Source organism: Ambystoma mexicanum, chromosome 2q (genome assembly GCF_040938575.1).
Source record: "Ambystoma mexicanum isolate Mex_15411 chromosome 2q, UKY_AmexF1_1, whole genome shotgun sequence".
Taxonomy (NCBI): domain Eukaryota; kingdom Metazoa; phylum Chordata; class Amphibia; order Caudata; family Ambystomatidae; genus Ambystoma; species Ambystoma mexicanum.
Window position 1 is genome coordinate 1,345,281,747 of NC_090924.1, and position 19,483 is coordinate 1,345,301,229.

At 45.6% G+C, this 19,483-nt stretch overlaps 1 protein-coding gene across 5 annotated transcripts in view; it reads right to left on the bottom strand.

Moving 5' to 3' along the window:
* Positions 1 to 19,483, bottom strand: part of OSBPL10 (oxysterol binding protein like 10) — a 2,898,140-nt gene that overhangs the window by 288,219 nt on the left and 2,590,438 nt on the right. For all 5 annotated transcript variants that reach the window (XM_069648807.1, XM_069648805.1, XM_069648806.1 and 2 more), the window contains one exon: positions 3,957 to 4,112. In XM_069648807.1, the coding sequence (XP_069504908.1) occupies positions 3,957 to 4,112 (156 nt within the window). The remainder of the gene's footprint in view (positions 1 to 3,956; positions 4,113 to 19,483) is intronic.

A 19,483-nucleotide genomic window follows, 5' to 3' on the forward strand; every position in this document is an offset into this window, starting at 1 on the left:
TGGGCGTGGCATTTTAAACAGTAGCGCCATATTGTTGTTGGAGAAAAGGTTGGAGTTTTATTCATCCAGCAGGTATTGCAGAAAGAGACAGGTTTTTATTGCTTTGCCGAACTGGAGGATGGTGGGGGCATTTCAAGCCTCTGCCGGGATTGAGTTCCAGAAGGATGTGGCATGGCAGGAGAAGGCCCTTGCAGGGATAATCCTATACTGGATCCTGGCTGGAATAAGCGATACTAGAGATGCAAGGCATTTCTTAATAATTAGCACATATTTCCAAATGGATGTCATGATCCCATGCTCTCAATGGTAGACAAGCAAATGAAACGGGTGGAGGTGAAAGTTAAAGGTATACTATGTGTGATGAATCAGATGATGTCATCACGCCTTTCCCTGAGTTAACCTCTCCCCATGTGGCCAGGAGATGGCAGCCGCAATCTGATCTTGACCCTGGGGGTGGCTATTTGAGGGAGGACCACCTGGGGAGGTGACCTTGGGGAGATAGAATGACATCATTGGGGAAAGTCACATGCCTCCCATTCCCTTCCGTGGATGTTTGTTCTGTTTCCCAGACTTAAATGGAATATTGTCATGCTCCTCCCTAACTCCCTGGTAGATCTACTTTCATTTCCTCCCAAAATCCCAATATGAACCATATACTGACTGCTGAGACAAGGAAGAGGTCAGGAGCAGTGAATATCACTCCTAATGGAGCTTGGTATCCACTTCCCCAATACCATTCAAGAGGAGGAGCCACAGCCACTGACGCGAGAAAGAATAACAGAGTAATGATGATTACCGGGGATCCAACACAATGGTCTAGTTGTTGGAAAAATAATAACCTAACAAGCAACTTTAAAAGCAAGTCAGCCACAGCAGATATGGAGACGGAGAGAGTCAGGGACGCGGGTCTGCCAGGCGGCCAGTGGGGAAGCTGAACGCCACGCGGAGGGAAGGTACACTGTGGCATACGGCGGGAGGCAAACCTGACATAAGGAAGGCGAGAAACAGGTGCTGCTGGTTCACCCAGAGAAAGGACAGAATGGCGGGAACCATGCACTGAAGAGGGAAGCACCGTAGCAGGGCTGTGCCTATCAGGAGTATACCAGGTGAATTTAAGTTGTTATGTAATAAAGTCCTAGCAGGAGAGTACACCAGGTGAAGATAAGCATGGATGCAAATTGTGATGCACCTCCAGGAAAGTTCATGCCCTTGAGAATTATGAAGAAAGGGATCTCAAGAAAGACATTATCATTGACGTCATCATTGTAATTTTGAACTGTGAACTATATATATGAAGGAAAGCCAAAGTCCTTAAGAAGAAGTGTAACTTAAGGGTTGGAGGTGACGAGAACGCTAGGGGATGGGAGTGATTTCCCAGAAGAAAGTGGATATTCTGTCTGTGTGAAAACCTTTGCTAGATTTGACCTTTGATGTTGAACTTTGGTTATTTGAACACTTTAAGAAAACAAGAGACAGTACCCTTTTCACCTTAGAGTTACTTTAGCGTGTGAGGGTCAGAGTAGGAAATGGACACAGGACTTATTCTTTGTTTGTACATCGTGATGCTGACAGACCCATTTGTTTTTTGGTTGAGGTAGGGACATTTCTCCTAGATTAGGGATAGTGAGGCATTTTCCAACCACAATTGTTTTAATAAAAGTTTGTAGCTACAAACATGTCTCCTCTGTGTGCGCATCTCATTCCTGGCTCCTCACATATGAAAGAGGCTGATCAAGCTGAAGTCAATGGTAACATTGTCATTTTCATCCATTTGTCTGTGTCTTCTAATTATTTTCAAAAACAAAGTGAAATAAATACTGAACAATGTATTACTCTCCAAACCTCTATAAGCCCCCCCCCCTCAAAGTCAATATTTGCTAACTAAACACACTTGGAGGGTTCCCTCTGGGTGCACCCTTGGCCAGGGATCTGCAACAGTTGACTCTTCACATGTTTTGAACTGCAACTCCCATCAGCCCTAGCCAGCTTTGTCAATGGCGATTGATCATGGGATTGCAGTTGAAAACCTCAGGGGAGTCACAGTTGCAGATCCATGCGCTACAACTGGTGCTTGCAGCCTGTGGCTCTCCAGATATTTTGGACTACAACTTCTATGATCCGTCTACCTATACTGTTATGGCTAGTGGGAATTGTTGTCCAAAACATCTGGAGAGCCAAAGGTTGCAGACCCCTACCTTACACATATGCATATGGAGAGTATAACAACCCCCCACGTTCAGAGGTTCCCATCCTTTGATGAAACAACGTTGAAAAATCTAGAACAGTCCTTCTCTGTAGTTCATCCTGCTTCCTAAGAGTGAATTGTTTCCCCTGGGGATAAATTAAGATGAAACTGTGAGGTGGTCAGGGAATTTGCAATGTGTCCTCTTGGTGATAGCAGTTTACTAATCTTGGGTCTTCATTTAACCAAGTATGCAGTACATTCTGGAAGTTGTAGTTGTGATGAACATAAAATGAAGACAAGGGAACTAAGCAGATGTTATTGCTGATTTAAAGATGGAAATCTTATGGCTGGAAAAGTGATGTCAGGGTGACACAGTGTCATCGAGTCACCCTATGTGCGTTAAAAAATTTGGTACATGGGAACAGACGAATATGAGTAATAAAGGAATCAGTGGGTTGTTTGTTGGACCAACCTTCAGAAATAAATACACGATTTGGTGAACCTTATGCAGTCCTATCCTATTTAAATAACATTTTGGACTGAATAAAGATCAAATTAGGTTACGCAAAAATCGAAAGACATGAACTTTACACTGATGACGTAGGCACTCCGGAGAAATAATTTGGTTTACTGGAGGAGATAAACTCAATAAACGACCCGCCCCTGCGGTCACACGATGGATCATATGGGCTACTATCCTATTTCTACTCGGTGAAATGAAGATTCTGTGTCCCGTCCCACTTCCTCCTGAATGTAATCCTGAGAAGTCCATTACATACTCCTTACGTGCATTACCAGATGTTTTGGACTTACTTTCCCATGATCCTCAGCTAGCATAATCAGTAGTAAATGATCATGGAATTTGTAGTTCAAGCCATCTGGAGTCCCACCTACTGAGTAACCATTGAACCCTAATGTTGAGATGACCATTATAGGCCAACTATTTGTTAAAAGGAACACTTACTATGCACAGAAATATAATATTGTATTACTTTCTATTTTAACTTCCCCCAAATTTGCCAATCCAAAGGTTACCAATAACCTGACTTATGCATTTTTAGTAAACGTTTTTCTTACTTAAGCAGTTCCCCATTTTGTGAACTTGCTTGAACATTTTGAAGTAGGAAGTGACATCAGAGCACTCTGCTGATTTTCTACAGCAGCAAAGATGCAAAGCAAATGGTTTAGCTCCCACCAAGAAGAACATGCAACCTCTTTGTTGCAGCTTTTGTCGTTGGGTGAATTAGCAGACCACCCTTCCTGGCCTCTTCTGATGCCAATTCCGTCAAGAGTTAAAGCTAGTTCACGAAATCGTGGCCCTGCCCAAGTAAAAAAGAAAAATAGCTGCAAACGGTTTTTGAACAAGAAACCTATCAGAAGTTCAAACATTAACAGTGGGAACAAAATATTGTCAATCATAGTGTTGGACAGTGTTCGCTTTATTTGGCTTTATGCCGAATTGAGTGGATTTTGCTCTTTGAGAGACACTTCTTCAAAAGTAGTGATATCCAAAAACCAAAAAGGGATGTCAGATAGTGTTCATTTTTCCAGCAGGTGTTAGACTTAGATGTTGAGGGAGACACGCTTTACTAGCAAATTTAGTCTGCCAGATTTGGAAACTTTGCACAGGATATTACATTTGTTGGTATCAGCTTAGTGCACAGGGATCCATTAATTACAGTTTCAATGTAAAAGTCCCATTGCTCAGATTTCCCTATAGTGGGATGCACTCTTATGAACTTAGCAATATCACTGGGCCCAACATACGAACCCTGGTTAGGTCCATTCCAAGTTTCAGCTGTGAAATGAGGTGAAGGATCACGCTGCGCTGTTCGTCCATGACACCTAGGTCTTCCTCCTCGCTGTCTTCCTGATCCGTCATCTCATCACAGGAGCTGATCTGCTCTGGCGGGCTTGACTGCGACAGCTGAAAAAGAATGACAGCACTGCGTCACCATCCACTGATGCGGTATTTGGAAAAACATTGTGGTGAGAGTCACGTGGCCAAGAAAAGTCTCACATGATGGCTACTCAGACAAAAGTTACAAATTATGGGCAAGGACTCTCTTCTTGAACAAACATTGAACACATTTCATTGCACTAGGATCAGTTATTTACAGATTGTAAATAACTGATCCTACAAATATCTACACAAGTTATCTTAGGGCGTCTGTGCATTGGGGTGTTGGCATACGTGCAAACATCCTTAACCTGATACCGAGCACTCGTCTTCTAAAATTCTGGCACCCCAATGCAGTGAAAGACATCAAGCAATTTAATAATCACATTCAAATCCTGAAGCTGTCTGATTGAGAATATAGGGTTTTATCAGTTATATATATCACAAAAAAACATATGTGGGCAATCTTATGGTCTTATGTTCCGGAAATGCTTTTTGATTGTATTCAAGCTTCCAGGAAGCCTCATTGGTGCTATTTGTCCCATTCCCATATGTCAGAGGGATCCTTAAAATAGTACAAAAGGAGTGTATCGCACTGTTGGAAAGGGTCTTACTCGGATTTAAATTTAAACCAATGATCTTTTTATTCTGTGAGCAATAGGGCAATGTTTAGTTTTGCGTGCAGGACAGCGATTGGTTGATAGTGCCAGATATTTATTACAGCAGGTTCAAACACCAATAATTAGCAAAAACTACAAAAGAATAAAAGCAATTGTAGAAACGGCAGACTGGTACTCTGGTCCCTTACATAGTCTGTTGAAACCCAAGTACCACTGCCGAGCCTGTCAATGTCCTCTTATCTCCCCATTTATGGACAATGCACCCGCAGTGTGATGGCGACATGTCTTCAAGATGCACACAATGACAGGGTATGTCACCAAATTTGAGGTCCGTTCAGTGGGATCCCTCTCCACGGCTGCTATCATTCTCCTTTTAACCTTAAAAAACATCAACCCCCACCTCCTTCAAGATATCAGCATTTTTTCTTTGGTTGCACTGGTGTCAGCAACAGCTGGGGTGGCTCTAGCTACACGCACTTGACAGCACGCACTGCCCACAGAGACAGACAGAGGCATGAAAAGAGACAGAGGCAAACAGCGCAGAGAAACAAGAGTGACAGATACAGAGAGGAGAGAGAGAAACAGAGAGAGATAGAGAGTGATAGAGAGAGAGAGAGAGAGAGAGAGAGAGAGAGAGAGATATGATACATTGGGTACTGCTACAATCACATGAAAACACTACATTTGAAAATACAAAATGTGCAATTCCTGGCATTATTTTACCACTGTAGACAGTTGATCATATGCTTTAGTAACGTGATAAACAGTTTAACTTAGTAGTTCCCAAAAATAGGAGCCGGATTACAACAATGTGGGCATTCATTTTAAAGCCCAGTGCTCCATCTGTGATCCCCCTTTCTTTATCCCGCAGGGAGGGGTAGGTAGGGGCGTTCGGCTCTTCGTGATGGTGGAAGCATGCCTGCGGCGGAAGCATGCCTGCGGTGGAAGCATGCCTGCGTGATGTTATCAGGAGTATCGTTTCCATTTTAGGCATGAGTGAAACGGCAGCCACAGTCTCCAAGGTAGACGTTTTTAATCAATATACAAACAATCTGTTGTCGAAAACGCCCCCGCCCCCTCTTCACTCCCCTCCCCCCGAGGGGAATGAGTCACTCTCTGTGCGCAGGCTCAGCTGAAATGAAGCCAGTGTTGTTTAGTGTCCACATTACGGAATGAGCAGACATTCTGCAGTGTTCGAACCCCCCCCCCCCCCCCCCCCCGGCCCTCCCCCGCATCTCTTGCCTTCTTTTCCACGACGAAGCAGGGGTAACATGCACGATGCGGGTAGACCTAGCTTGATGGATTTCAACTTAACTTATCCTTGTGCTGGGTGAGGTCATTGCTTGGCTGGGTGACCCAGTCCTATTTCTATATACTTGTAAAGCGCTGGTCCATCATAACTTGGCATCTTGGCAACAAGGGCAGAATAAACATTTTTTTTTATTCACACAAGAGTTGGGAATTATTGTGCTTAGACTTAGACACACCTGTGTCCTGAGACTTCACTAGTAATGACTCACGATAGCAAAGAATGTTCTCCCACAAAGCAGCTCGTTAGAAGGCTGTGGTGAAACCAAAAGGCATTGGGTGCAGAGTCGCCACCCTCCGCCCCCACAGGAGGAAGTAAACTACGAGAGTCTCTTGGCCAAAAGCGATGGCCGATACCCCCATTTATGGCTTCATCCACCAAACACATAGCTTGGGATCTTCTTGGTTCTAGGAAGCCAGTGGCATTCATGCCGTGCCGAAGATACCGGCAGTGGTCCCAATCTACATAGCATTCTAGACGCCAACATCTGACCTCGCTGGAGCTTATGGCTATCTGTTTAAAGCAGGTCCAGGCATAAGGTGTTACAATAGTCCAGTCTTAAAGAGAATAAGGTACTTACGGCTGTGGTTTGGGGCTTGCGTGAAAACATCCGAAGGAGGGTGATTGAAAATCACGCCCTTGGCTGTACTGGAAAACTGCTTAGAGGGGAGCATGGCTCCACCTAACTTCACCCCCAGAGCTTTTACATTGCGGTTTGGGTTGAATGCACACCTATACAGAGGTGCACACACTCTCAAGTTGTTTTTGGACAATAGGACCTCTGGGGCTCGAAATTAAGATTGGATAAGCAGGAGCTAAAAGCAGAATCAGGGTCTCCAGCATTAATCATGATTAGGAGTTTTTTCTGGGAACGAGGACATTGCGTTTTGCACATTTAACTTCCACATAAGATGCAAACATATCGGTTTGCTAATGTTTTTATGACCCCTTATATTTTAACTGTCCTATAAGTGTGTCCTAATGTTTATTTATAGATTGAATTTAAATGTTGGAGTTTGGGTCACATAGGTGTGTTTGTTCGGCATCAATTGACTTGGGGAGCCAAAAGTAGCTCCTGCTAGCTGTTGGTATCAAGCTAACCAGGCTCTTGTAGGGTGCAAGTAGGAGCTAAATAGCTCCCTGGTCCCATCAATTTCCCACACCCTGGGACCTCTGTTTTATCCACATTTAATCTAAAGCTATTCAAAAACATCCAATCACCCAATACCTCCAAGAATTCCCAAAGGTTACCCAGCTGCGGAGTTCAGGTGCCCTCCAACCAGAGGAGGGCCTGGGTATCCCATAGGGCTCGAGATGCTACAATCTTCATCAAATGTGTTATACAAAGTATGAAAGTGTGAGCCTTGAGGAACTCCTCAGGTTAAATTTGTTTCAGATGTTAATGGTAATGTTAAAGGATATTTGTACCGCGCACTGTCACCACCGTAGAGGTCCCCTGGTGCTCTGGTGGCTCTGAAAAAGGAAGGGGGGGTGGGTGAGTTTGTGGGAATAAACTGGAAAAGTGCAAGAGAGCAGTGATGTGCTGTTGGCAGCCTCAACCCGGTAAGTCCGTTGGCTGGGCTTGGGATGTTTTCCGGTCAGTAGTCGTCGTGTGCTGTAGTGCGAGTCTATGTGTGGTTTGTTTTGTTGTTGCAGTGTAGTGAAGTTTGTGCGGATTGTTGTGTTATAGGCTTGAAGTTGTGTTTGGTTAGAGTTTGAGAGGTATATGCAGAGGGGTGAAATTGTTAGTGGGTTGGTTAATTGGGCAAATGCTGACAATAATCACAACTCTATCTAAGTGTGGCACATGCTGACATTTTCAACATATCTCGATGCGATGCCGACTAGTGTTTACGATTACGTTTAGATGTGATGCCGTCTAATGTTCCTGATTACGTTTAGGTGTGGAACATGCTAGCATTCACAGATTCCATCTAAGTGTGGCGTGTGCTAATAATCACAAATCCATCTAAGTGTGGCATATGCTAACAATCACAATTCTATCTAAGTGTGGCATATGCTAATAACCACGATCCCATCCAGGTGTGGCACATGCTAATAATCATAATTCCATCTGAGTGTGGCATATGTTAACAATCACAATTCTATCTAAATGTGGCATATGCTAATAACCACGATTCCATCCAGGTGTGGCACATGCTAATAATCACAATTCCATCTAAGTGTGGCATATGCGAACAACCACAATTCTATCCAAGTGTGGCACATGCTAATAATCACAATTCCATCTAGGTGTGGCATATGCTAATAATTAAAATTCCATCTGAGTGTGGTAACAATCACTCATATGGTGGTAACGGCACCGATTGCCAAAGAGATAGGACTCTAACCAGCTGACAGTGTATAGTATGAAACGCTGTAGAGAGGTGTAGCAACACCAGCTCTGACACACCACACATATCAACCATGCTTTCGTGGGTCATTCAATGAACTAACCAGTAGCAATTTAGTCCTCATTCAGAGGAGAGAAAGTGCTTGAAGTTCATGAAGAAGTTATTACGCGTTAGCAGATCTTTGCATTTGGGAAGCCAGCGCCTGTTCCAACAGTTTATCTAGATTTTGGAGCTCTGAAACTGGCCAGAAGTTGGGAAAGACTGTGCGGTTGTTGGGTGTCTTGGCCCACGTTCAAGTTATTATGCTGCAACACTTGGTGCTGTGGGCTTAGGAAATGCAAGAGGGCGGAAAAGCCCACATTTGCGCCAGAATCCTGGAGAACCGTGCAGTTTTGCGCACAGCAAAATGGTCCCCTGACCTGCCACCCACCAGTGCGAGTGTGAGGGGCCAGGAGTGCCATGAGTGAAATGTGTGCCAAAGGAAAAACAGCAGTGCCGGTGGCCAAAATAACAAAAAGCGTGTTGAAATCACCTTTGTTTCTCTGAAATGCAAGCTAAAAATGCCTATTTTAAACATTGCAAGATATTCAAAAATCTCAATGAACACCAGCAGACATTTGGCAGAATGTAGTCTTGTGTGCATACAAAATCTGGAAAGAGAAAGAGCCCAAAACAATGTTTATAACAAAACTGGCTGAGCTGTGGATGTCAGCAGCTGAAGTGAAATTGGACTGAAAGACACTATAATCTAAATGTTTAAAATAAATGAGTGACCTACTGTTGAGGGTCACATAGTTTGCAACTGTTGAAATGTCATAGTTTTGAACTTAGAATCAGCGTTCTAGCTGCATGGGTAAAAATGGTCAGTTTGGTTTGAATGTAGAAAACTGGGAACTAAAGTGACATTTAGCTGAAGCCTGGCTTGAAGAGAGTGAATTCTGCCCGGCAACTATCCCCGACAGGAGTGAAACTTGCTCAGCCACTCTTCCCAGGCCTGGCTGCATTCTGCTGCCCCCACCAAAAGGAGATGACACCTCTGTTTGAATTAGGGGAGGAGCACCTGGGGACTACAGGAAACTAAACAAAGCACTGTCCCTGGCCCAGGCAAATGTTAAATTAGGGGGGTCGTAAATGGCTTCCTCTTGGAAGGAATCGGGGAGGGGCACTGCATCTGTGAGCCAGCTGAGCTTGGGGGAAGTGGATAAACCAGAAATTCCACCGTGTGCTTTGGAAAACCACACCCCTTTGGGGCCAGAACATAATTTTAAAAAGATGGATAATTCATAGTGCGGACTTGTAAAAATTATAGAAATAACATCATCATTCTTGTGATTTTTCTGTGCACATTTTAAGAGGGGATAGTAGCGGAAAAAAGGTTGTTACTCCAAATGTATGCATGTTAAAAATCAGACACTTTATCATCTGAAACCCATATCCCTGGTGCACATTTGTGTAAAATCTGGAAAGGTTTAGAGGTCGTTATCTGGATGAAAAGGGCAGAATTGTGTCATAAGTGGACACGACATCTTACAAAGAAAGGGATCGGATGGTTTGGTGCTACAGAAAATATGTTAACTGGACGTATAATATTAGAAAAATGGTACTTAGATAAATATGTATTTGGATCAGAAATAGATTTGTGTGCAATTTGACAAGGGGAGGATCCTCTGACCTTAAACCTACCTCATCACTCTGACTCACAACCCAGTTCCCCCAATCAAGGGAGAGAGGAGGAACTGGCCAATGATAAGTTGAGAGGGTTGGGCATAGAAGATGAGCCGACCCTCCCACTTTCTAAACCCATAAAAGAAGACTGTGCAGGACAGGTAGGGACATTCACTTCCCACTTCAAGCTGATTTCTTGCGGAGCGTTTTGCCAGAAGACACCAGATCCAGCACTTAGACTTCAAATCCAGACAGAGACCAGAACTTTGAATTCAGACTTCAGAATTTGTCAGCAGGCCTCAAAATCTTTTGCAAACTGATTCACCCCAGACTTCCAAGGGGCACATCAGAGTAAAACAGCCGGGCTGAGCTGTTTGATTCTGGCCTAAAACCCTGTGCCAGAAACTGTCATGATGCCTGCCCCCGGAAGACCAGACCAGGCCCAGCAGCCCCGGAAGCAGGCATCATGCCACTTGGAGCATGCCCAAAAGCCCCAGTTAGAGGCTGTTTGGGTACAGTCCTGGCGCCTATGGCGCCAGGCTCATAAAGATAAAATCAGTCCTGGCGCCTTGGCCGCCAGGCTCATTATTGATAACTTACCTGAAGCAGACCATGCTGCATATTCACCTGAGGCAGACCATGCTGCATGAAGACTCAAGCCAAAAGAGGCTTGGAGGGACTATTTTACTGAAGGGACTATTTGTTACTTGGGTGGGGCTGTGGAAGCATACTTACCTGGATGTTCTTCCAAGGCTATTTAAACCTCGCCCGGACAGCCACACGTGCTTCGCGTTATTCTGCTTGCTGCAGCGTAACGCTCACCGTGTTTTCAGCAGCTCCAGTCTTCAGCCACACCCGCTTCAGTCCTGGGACTCCTGAAACAAGAAGAAAAGAAGGATAAAGGTTAGAACAGGAGTTTTAACTTTAATCCTTACCTGAATCCTGATCCATTTCACCACGGAACTGAAAGACAGAAGTCTTTGAAGCACCGCTTCGCATTCCTACGCCGCCGCGCTGAACTCACCTGCTTGGCGGTACTTCAGCATTCCATCACGCTCTCTCCATCCCGCGGCCGCCCTCCGACACCTAAGGAGACAAAGACAGCAAGGTGAGCAAGGGGACTCTCTAAGGCTATACAAGCTACCCCCAGGACTTACCTGATTTACCATGGGAGGTACTCACCTCATCTCGGGTCGGCGCAGTCAACTCTGCTTCATCGCCGTACCCCGGCCCCTAAGGGGAGAAAGCAAAGACAATACCAGTTACCCCCCACAAAACTTACCTGATTTACCACAGGGGTCTCACCTCATCTCGGGTCAGCACAGTCAACTCTGCTTCATAGCTGTACCCCGGCCCCTAAGGGGAAAAACACAATAGACTTACCTTAATCTTACTGAGTGCCATTTGGAAATCTTCGAGTGGATTAATCGGCAACCTGCAAGGAATCGGACAGAGTGAAGATCAGACATTTGAACTCTTATGAACAATTGGACTTTAGAGTCAATACTGGAACTCACCAATTCCTCTTCGCCAGTGAAGTAACTGGTCATCAACGCGCCCCCGCGGTCGACGCAGGATGGAGAGTTCATCCTTCCAAACCATCAGGTGAGACTAAGGAGGGGACATCAAGAGTGATCTATGGGAAGACAACGGGAGTGGGGAAGGTGGGTTGACACTCAATTCCACGGGTGGTTAATTCCTCTTCTCCTTTGCAGAAGAATATTCTTGCGAGCCAGACAAACTAGGCTGAGCGGGCCAGCCCAGTCAGTCATCTCGGCGCTACACGTCACGCTGGTGGAAATAACAGCGGCCCAGTTCCGGTCGACGCCCCCGTGGGAACCAGGTGAGCGTAACAGAACGCGAAGCCTACCCACAAATACCCACCTGGGCATCATGGAGACCTCGGAAACTGATCAGTTGGCCCAATTATTAGGGGAATTAAGGGCCGAAGTGCATTCCGCCCGCCAAGAAACCAATGCCCTCAGAAGGGAACTGATGTGTCAAAAGAACGAAATGATGAGTTGGCCAGACAACTATTACAGAGCCAGGCTGGACAAACTTGGGGGGCAAGTCCAGCTCCTGTACCATCGAGTAACCCGGTGCAGATAAATTTACCTGGAGCCGTTCCTTTGGCTCCGCCTGAATGCTTTGCCGGAGACCCAAAAGGGTTTGCAACATTCATGAATCAATGCCGCTTGCACTTTTTATGTAGACCTGGAGCTTTCCCAAACTATCAGGCCAAGGTAGCCTTTGTACTGTCATATTTCAGCGGCAGTGCGGCGGATTGGTCCATTCCACTAGTTAACCAGGATGACCCGATTCTTCGAGATTTCCAGGGTTTTCGAACAAGCATGGAAAGACTATTCGCCCGACACTCCCGAGGACAGGCTTTGGACAACAAACTTTTATCCCTACGTCAAGGTAACCAGGATCTTTTATCTTACATTGCAACTTTCAATAGATTAGTAGTGGAAACCGAATGGCCTGAAGCCAAGCGAATCACATTATTCCATCGAGGACTTCGGGGAGAACTCAAAGATGTTTTGGCCCAAATCTTGAACCCGCCTCAAGACTGTGCTGAATATATATATCTAGTGGTCCAGCTCGATCACAGACTTCAAACCAGGAAGGCTGACCGAACCAAGTTTGAGAACAGGGTGTTGGTTAAAACCCACGTAAACTCCAAGGGAGTAGATGTCTCAGAACCTATGCAAATCGGGGGCGTTAAATGACCCTTAACCCAAAAAGAGAGAGATAGAAGACGGCAACTGCAATTATGTTTATATTGCAGAACTACTGGTCATTTTCTTCGGAACTGCCCTGTAAAACCACCCAAGAAAGTTATAGGAGCAGCAGACGAAAACCATGTGAAATCTGACTCGGGAAACGACCACGCCCGGCAAGCGTAGAGGTCCGCTTGCCGAGCTTAAAGAAGGACACTCTGACCTCGCATTTCACCATACCCATGGTCCTTGTAGATCCAGAGCAGCCACCACGCATGCACGCGGTTAAGGCGTACATAGACAGTGGAGCCATAGGAAATTACTTGGACTGGGAATTGGCTACCAGGATGAATCTATCTCTCACCCGCAAGACCACGGCCGATGTTGTCACCACTGTAGATGGAACGGAAATTGCCTCTGGACCCGTAACTCATTCCACTGCAGAGATGACATTGCTGAGTCAAGATGGGCATCGAGAGGCTTTGATGTTTGACTTAATCAAGGCTCCACAGTTTCAGCTGATACTGGGGATACCTTGGTTGGGAAAACATAATCCCTGTATTGATTGGCGAGAGAAGAGACTAACCTTCCCAGAATGTGCTCACACCTGCTACCCAAGGAAAACTCAGAACTCAGTCCTGGCCCCAGTAATTCCAGTAGCCATACAATTACCTGTTGAATACCAAGACTTTCAGGATGTCTTCCAAAAGGAACAGGCAAACACCTTACCACCTCACAGATCGTATGATTGTCAAATAGATCTTGTACCTGGAGCACAACCACCTTGCAGCAGATTCTATGCCCTTACGGAACCCGAAAATCTTCATTTGCGCCAGTACCTAGACCAGTACCTTGCTAATGGCTTCATTCACCCGTCCAAATCCCCTGCATCTTCAGCTTTGTTCTTCGTACCGAAAAAGGAAGGCGACCTTAGAACATGTATAGACTACCGCGCACTGAATCAGATAACCATCAAGAATCGATACCCACTGCCTTTGATCCCAGAACTACTAGACCAGGTGAAGGACGCTTGTATATACACGAAACTAGACCTTCGGGGAGCATATCATCTGGTACGTGTCAAAGAGGGTGACGAATGGAAGACTGCTTTTCGCACCAAGTACGGACTATTTGAGTACCAGGTGATGCCCTTCGGACTATGCAATGCACCAGCAGCCTTCCAGTTCTTCATGAACGATGTCCTCCGAGTGCTTATCGACGTTTGTGTGGTCGTTTACATCAACGACATCTTAGTATACTCTTTATCAGAATCTGAGCATGTAAAACACGTCCGAGCAGTCCTAGAGAAGTTACGCCAGCATAAGTTATATGCTAAACTGGAAAAATGCATCTTCCACACTACGGAAGTGGAATTCCTTGGATTTATTCTGACCCCGAGAGGAATCCGGATGGATACACGAAAAGTGGATGCCATTCTTAATTGGCCTTCGCCAAGTTCAATCAAAGGAGTTCAAAGCATGCTTGGCTTTGCCAATTTCTACCGCAGGTTTATCCCGGATTTCTCGCACATTGTACATCCCATTACAACGCTATTGCGAAAAAACAAACGCTTTGTGTGGACAGAGGAAGCCGAGAACGCCTTCCAAGAGTTAAAAGCTAAATTCACATCTACTCCCATATTAAGACACCCGCGCCCCGAGCTTCCCTACATAGTGGAAACAGATGCATCCAGTTCAGCCATGGGAGCAGTCCTTTCCCAAAAGGATCCCGAAACTAACCAGCTTCATCCAGTGGCGTTTTGGTCAAGAAATTTTCAGCCCCCAAATTAAACTATGCCATAACCGACAGGGAGCTGCTGGCCATCAAGTCCGCCTTCAAGGCTTGGCGGCACTATCTACTGGGTGCCAGACACACCATCACGGTCATCACCGATCACCGCAACTTACAATACCTAAAGACAGCCAAAGCCCAATCTTCGCGCCAACTCCGTTGGGCATTGTTCTTCGTCGAGTTTGATTTTGTAATAACCTATCGACCAGGTTGTAAGAATGGTAAAGCAGACGCCTTGTCCCGGATTGGAATGGGTAAGCAGAAATAACTTTAGAACCCGTACCCATAATTCCGGAACAGAGAATCCTTGGCCTGACATCCATACAGACACTGGAGGACATTCAAAACAAGATCCACCAACTCTTTGATTCTGTTGCCCTACAGGACTGGGCAAAGAAAGGTCCAGAGTACTCTGTCATCGATGATTTACCTTATTACTAAGGTCGGCTATTTTTACCGCAAAAGGAACTACAGGAACTTGTTATTTCCCATTACCATGACACCTTAATAGAAGGGCATACGGGTATTGCAAAAACCGAAGCTAAAATTAGGAAGTAATTTTGGTGGCCCACCTGGCGAAAGGATGTCAAGTCATTTGTCATGTCTTGTGGCATTTGCGCACAAAATAAAGGGCAAAAGAAAAAACCTGCTGGATTATTGCAACCATTAGACATACCACCTACCCCTTGGCATACCTTGTCATTAGACTTCATCACGGATTTACCCCCGTACCAAGGTTACAATACCATTCTAGTTATTGTAGATCTTTTTTCTAAAATGGACCACTTCATTCCTTTAAAAGGGATACCTTCAGCTTCAATCCTGGCCAAGGAATTCCTTGAAAATGTTGTCCGCCTGCATGGCTTTCCTTCAGTGTTAATTTCAGATCGGGGCAGTCAATTCATTTCACATTTTTGGAGGAAATGCTGCCAACTGGCACAAATTGATGATAGACTTTCGACCAGTCACCACCCTCAGACCGACGGTCAAACGGAGAGGACCAACCAGACTCTTGAACAGTACCTCCGTTGTATGCTACATCAGTCTGAGGGGAATTGGAAAGACATTCTGTGGATCGCAGAGTATGCATACAATAATTCTGTACACTCAGGAACTGGACAAAGTCCTTTTTTTACCATTTATGGGCACCATCCTCGAACCTCGGATTTGGACTCACCCCAGCATTTAGAGATGCCCGCAGTGGACCATCTCCACGCTGTTATTACACAAGCCTTTAAAGAAGCAACCATCCATTTGTAAAAGGCTAAGGAAAAATACAAAAAGGATGTGGATCAGCACAGAAGTGAAGCTCCTCAATACCAAATAGGGGACCAAGTATGGTTAGCCACTAAGCACTTACCACTCAAGGGGACTAGGACCTTTAAACCCAGGTATTTGGGACCTTTTTCTGTCAAGGCAATTATTAACCCAGTGGCCGTCAAGTTGGACCTACCTGCTCATATGCGAATCCATCCCGTCTTCCACGTGTCTCTTTTGAAGCCAGTGCAACCAGAAACTAGGTTAACCACTCCAACTGAACCTATCCTCATAGACGGGGAGCCCGAGTTCGAAGTCAAGGATATTTTGGACTCAAAAAGAGTGATATCAAAACTCTTTTACCTAATTGACTGGAAAGGTTATGGTCCGCAGGAAAGGTCTTGGGAACCTAGTGACCACGTGCATGCACCTCGTTTAGTGAAGAGGTTCCATCGGGAATTTCCAGACAAACCACGGCCAAGGGGGAGAACGACTTTAGGAGGGGCCTTGAGGGGGAGTGCTGTCATGATGCCTGCCCCCGGAAGACCAGACCAGGCCCAGCAGTCCCGGAAGCAGGCATCATGCCACTTGGAGCATGCCCAAAAGCCCCAGTTAGGGGCTGTTTGGGTACAGTCCTGGCGCCTAAGGCGCCAGGCTCATAAAGATAAAATCAGTCCTGGCGCCTTGGGCGCCAGCTCATTATTGATAACTTACCTGAAGCAGACCATGCTGCATATTCACCTGAGGCAGACCATGCTGCATGAAGACTCAAGCCAAATGAGGCTTGGAGGGACTATTTTACTGAAGGGACTATTTGTTACTTGGTGGGGCTGTGGAAGCATACTTACCTGGATCTTCTTCCAAGGCTATTTAAACCACGCCCGGACAGCCACACGTGCTTCGCGTTATTCTGCTTGCTGCAGCGTAACGCTCACCGTGTTTTCAGCAGCTCCAGTCTTCAGCCACACCCGCTTCAGTCCTGGGACTCCTGAAAGAAGAAGAAAAGAAGGATAAAGGTTAGAACAGGAGTTTTAACTTTAATCCTTACCTGAATCCTGATCCATTTCACCACAGAACTGAAAGACAGAAGTCTTTGAAGCATCGCTTCGCGTTCCTACGGCGCCGCGCTGAACTCACCTGCTTGGCGGTACTTCACCATTCCATCACGCTCTCTCCATCTCGCGGCCGCCCTCTGACACCTAAGGAGACAAAGACAGCAAGGTGAGCAAGGGGACTCTCTAAGGCTATACAAGCTACCCCCAGGACTTACCTGATTTACCACGGGAGGTACTCACCTCATCTCGGGTCGGCGCAGTCAACTCTGCTTCATCGCCGTACCCCGGCCCCTAAAGGGAGAAAGCAAAGACAATACCAGTTACCCCCCACAAAACTTACCTGATTTACCACGGGGGTCTCACCTCATCTCGGGTCGGCACAGTCAACTCTGCTTCATAGCCGTACCCCGGCCCCTAAGGGGAAAAACACAATAGACTTACCTGAATCTTACCGAGTGCCCTTTGGAAATCTTCGAGTGGATTAATCGGTAACCTGCAAGGAATCGGACAGAGTGAAGATCAGACATTTGAACTCTTATGAACAATTGGACTTTAGAGTCAATACTGGAACTCACCAATTCCTCTTCGCCAGTGAAGTAACTGGTCATCAACGCGCCCCTGCGGTCGACACAGGATGGAGAGTTCATCCTTCCAAACCATCAGGTGAGACTAAGGAGGGGACATCAAGAGTGATCTGTGGGAAGACAACGGGAGTGGGGAAGGTGGGTTGACACTCAATTCCACGGGTGGTTAATTCCTCTTCTCCTTTGCAGAAGAATATTCTTGCGAGCCAGACAAACTAGGCTGAGCGGGCCAGCCCAGTCAGTCATCTCGGCGCTACACGTCACCCTGGTGGAAATAACAGCGGCCCAGTTCCGGTCGATGCCCCCGTGGGAACCAGGTGAGCGTAACAGAAACACCCAGAAAGCAGAGCTGTACCCGGAACCAGAGACTAGACAGCCGTGCAGTGCCAAGAACTTTTGCCAGAACCATAGATCCAGACCGCTGTGCAGTGCCGCTAGCAGAGCTGACCCAGATCGCTGTGAGCAGAACCAGGCAGAGACTGTCCGTGGCGAGGGAACCGCAGTCCAATCCTGACCCGATCCGTGGCGAAGTCGCATTCCAGTCCAAAATATAGTGTGAGTACCGCCAGAACTGTGCAAAACCCAATCTCTTAGTTTAAAATAATCTAATTCAAACGATTTGAACCTACTGAGAACTGCATCCTAGAAATCTTGTGTTCCTTCTGTGATCTCAAACCTGAAAACTGATATCTGTCATTCTGAGCTTGACTTTTCTTTTGAGAATCTACCTTCACGAAATCGTCCGTATCTCCGGAACCGTTTGTCCTAGGAACGAAATATATCTTTTCATCTTAAAGCTAAGATTCTGGGCTTTCCAACGAACCCAGAAACGACTTTCTACTCATTATACTTTTTCCGTAATCGCGCTCGACGCACTCGGAAAAATTGCTGCGATTTGACATTTTGCTTCATTTCAGCCACGTGTAAAAATATTTGTCCTTGCTTTCCTTTGCTGAAATTCGTTTGCAACCTGACAATCATTCATAGAGCATTGCTAAAGTGATCCTGAACTAATACAAAGTAGCTGTCACCCACCCTGAACGTCTAGAGGGAATTAAAATAATTTTTAGCATATTTTCCCTTCTAGGCATACCACATTTAAAGTACTTTGCCTGTGTTTAAAATCATCCTTGTGATCTAAGCTTGCTGGGGGGAACTGAATTGGGATTGTACTGTGATTGTATTCCTGAAGAACTGTGTGTGTCACTTCCACCTCCTTACATTGCATAGAGGGGGGGGGGTGAATTGCCAAAAGGGGAAAAGTGATTATATTATGTTTTGCTGAAATCATATCAAGTTTATTCCTGTGTTGCTTCTTTTCCACCTTGCATTTCCTTGTACCATATAAAGCATTCTCAGCTACCTTATCCTCTATACTACGCCTAAGTAATTACCCAGTGTGCTAGTATCACATCATCCATTGTTGATCACTCACTGTCATATGTCTAAGTGTGATATCAATTATTAATTTATTATAAAAGTGCGATATATATATATTGTTTAATTCTCAAATAAACCTTTAAATTTGCAAAACAAACTTACTTCTTGGCTCAGTGGGATCAGGGGGATTCTAAGAGAGGGGTGTTATATAAGGGTTGTCATCCAGAGTACACGAACTGGACATAAAAATATATAAATAAGGGCTTCCCTTGAGCAATCCCAGACAAGGCACTGATTTAGTGGGACTGTTTGATTGGAGTCTTTAACACGGTTTAGATCAGTTTTCTAAGCAAAATCATAACCACTGCAGATTTTAGCTCTACTGGAACTCTACCATACTCAAAAGATGAATTAAATACTTGCAGGAGGTCTGTCTGAACCAGGGAACACAATGATGTCAGTATTTCCACTGGACATGGATCGGGGAGATCCATCTAATCCAGGGTTGTCCAACATGCGGCCCGAGGGCCGCAATGCGCCCCTCCGAGCCATTTCATGTGGCCCTCGAAGCCCCAGAGCACAAACAAAGCATTAGGGTTACTTTTGTACGTTTTGTATTTATTTTATAGGCAGCAAGCATTGTGGCTGCAGTTTCAGGGT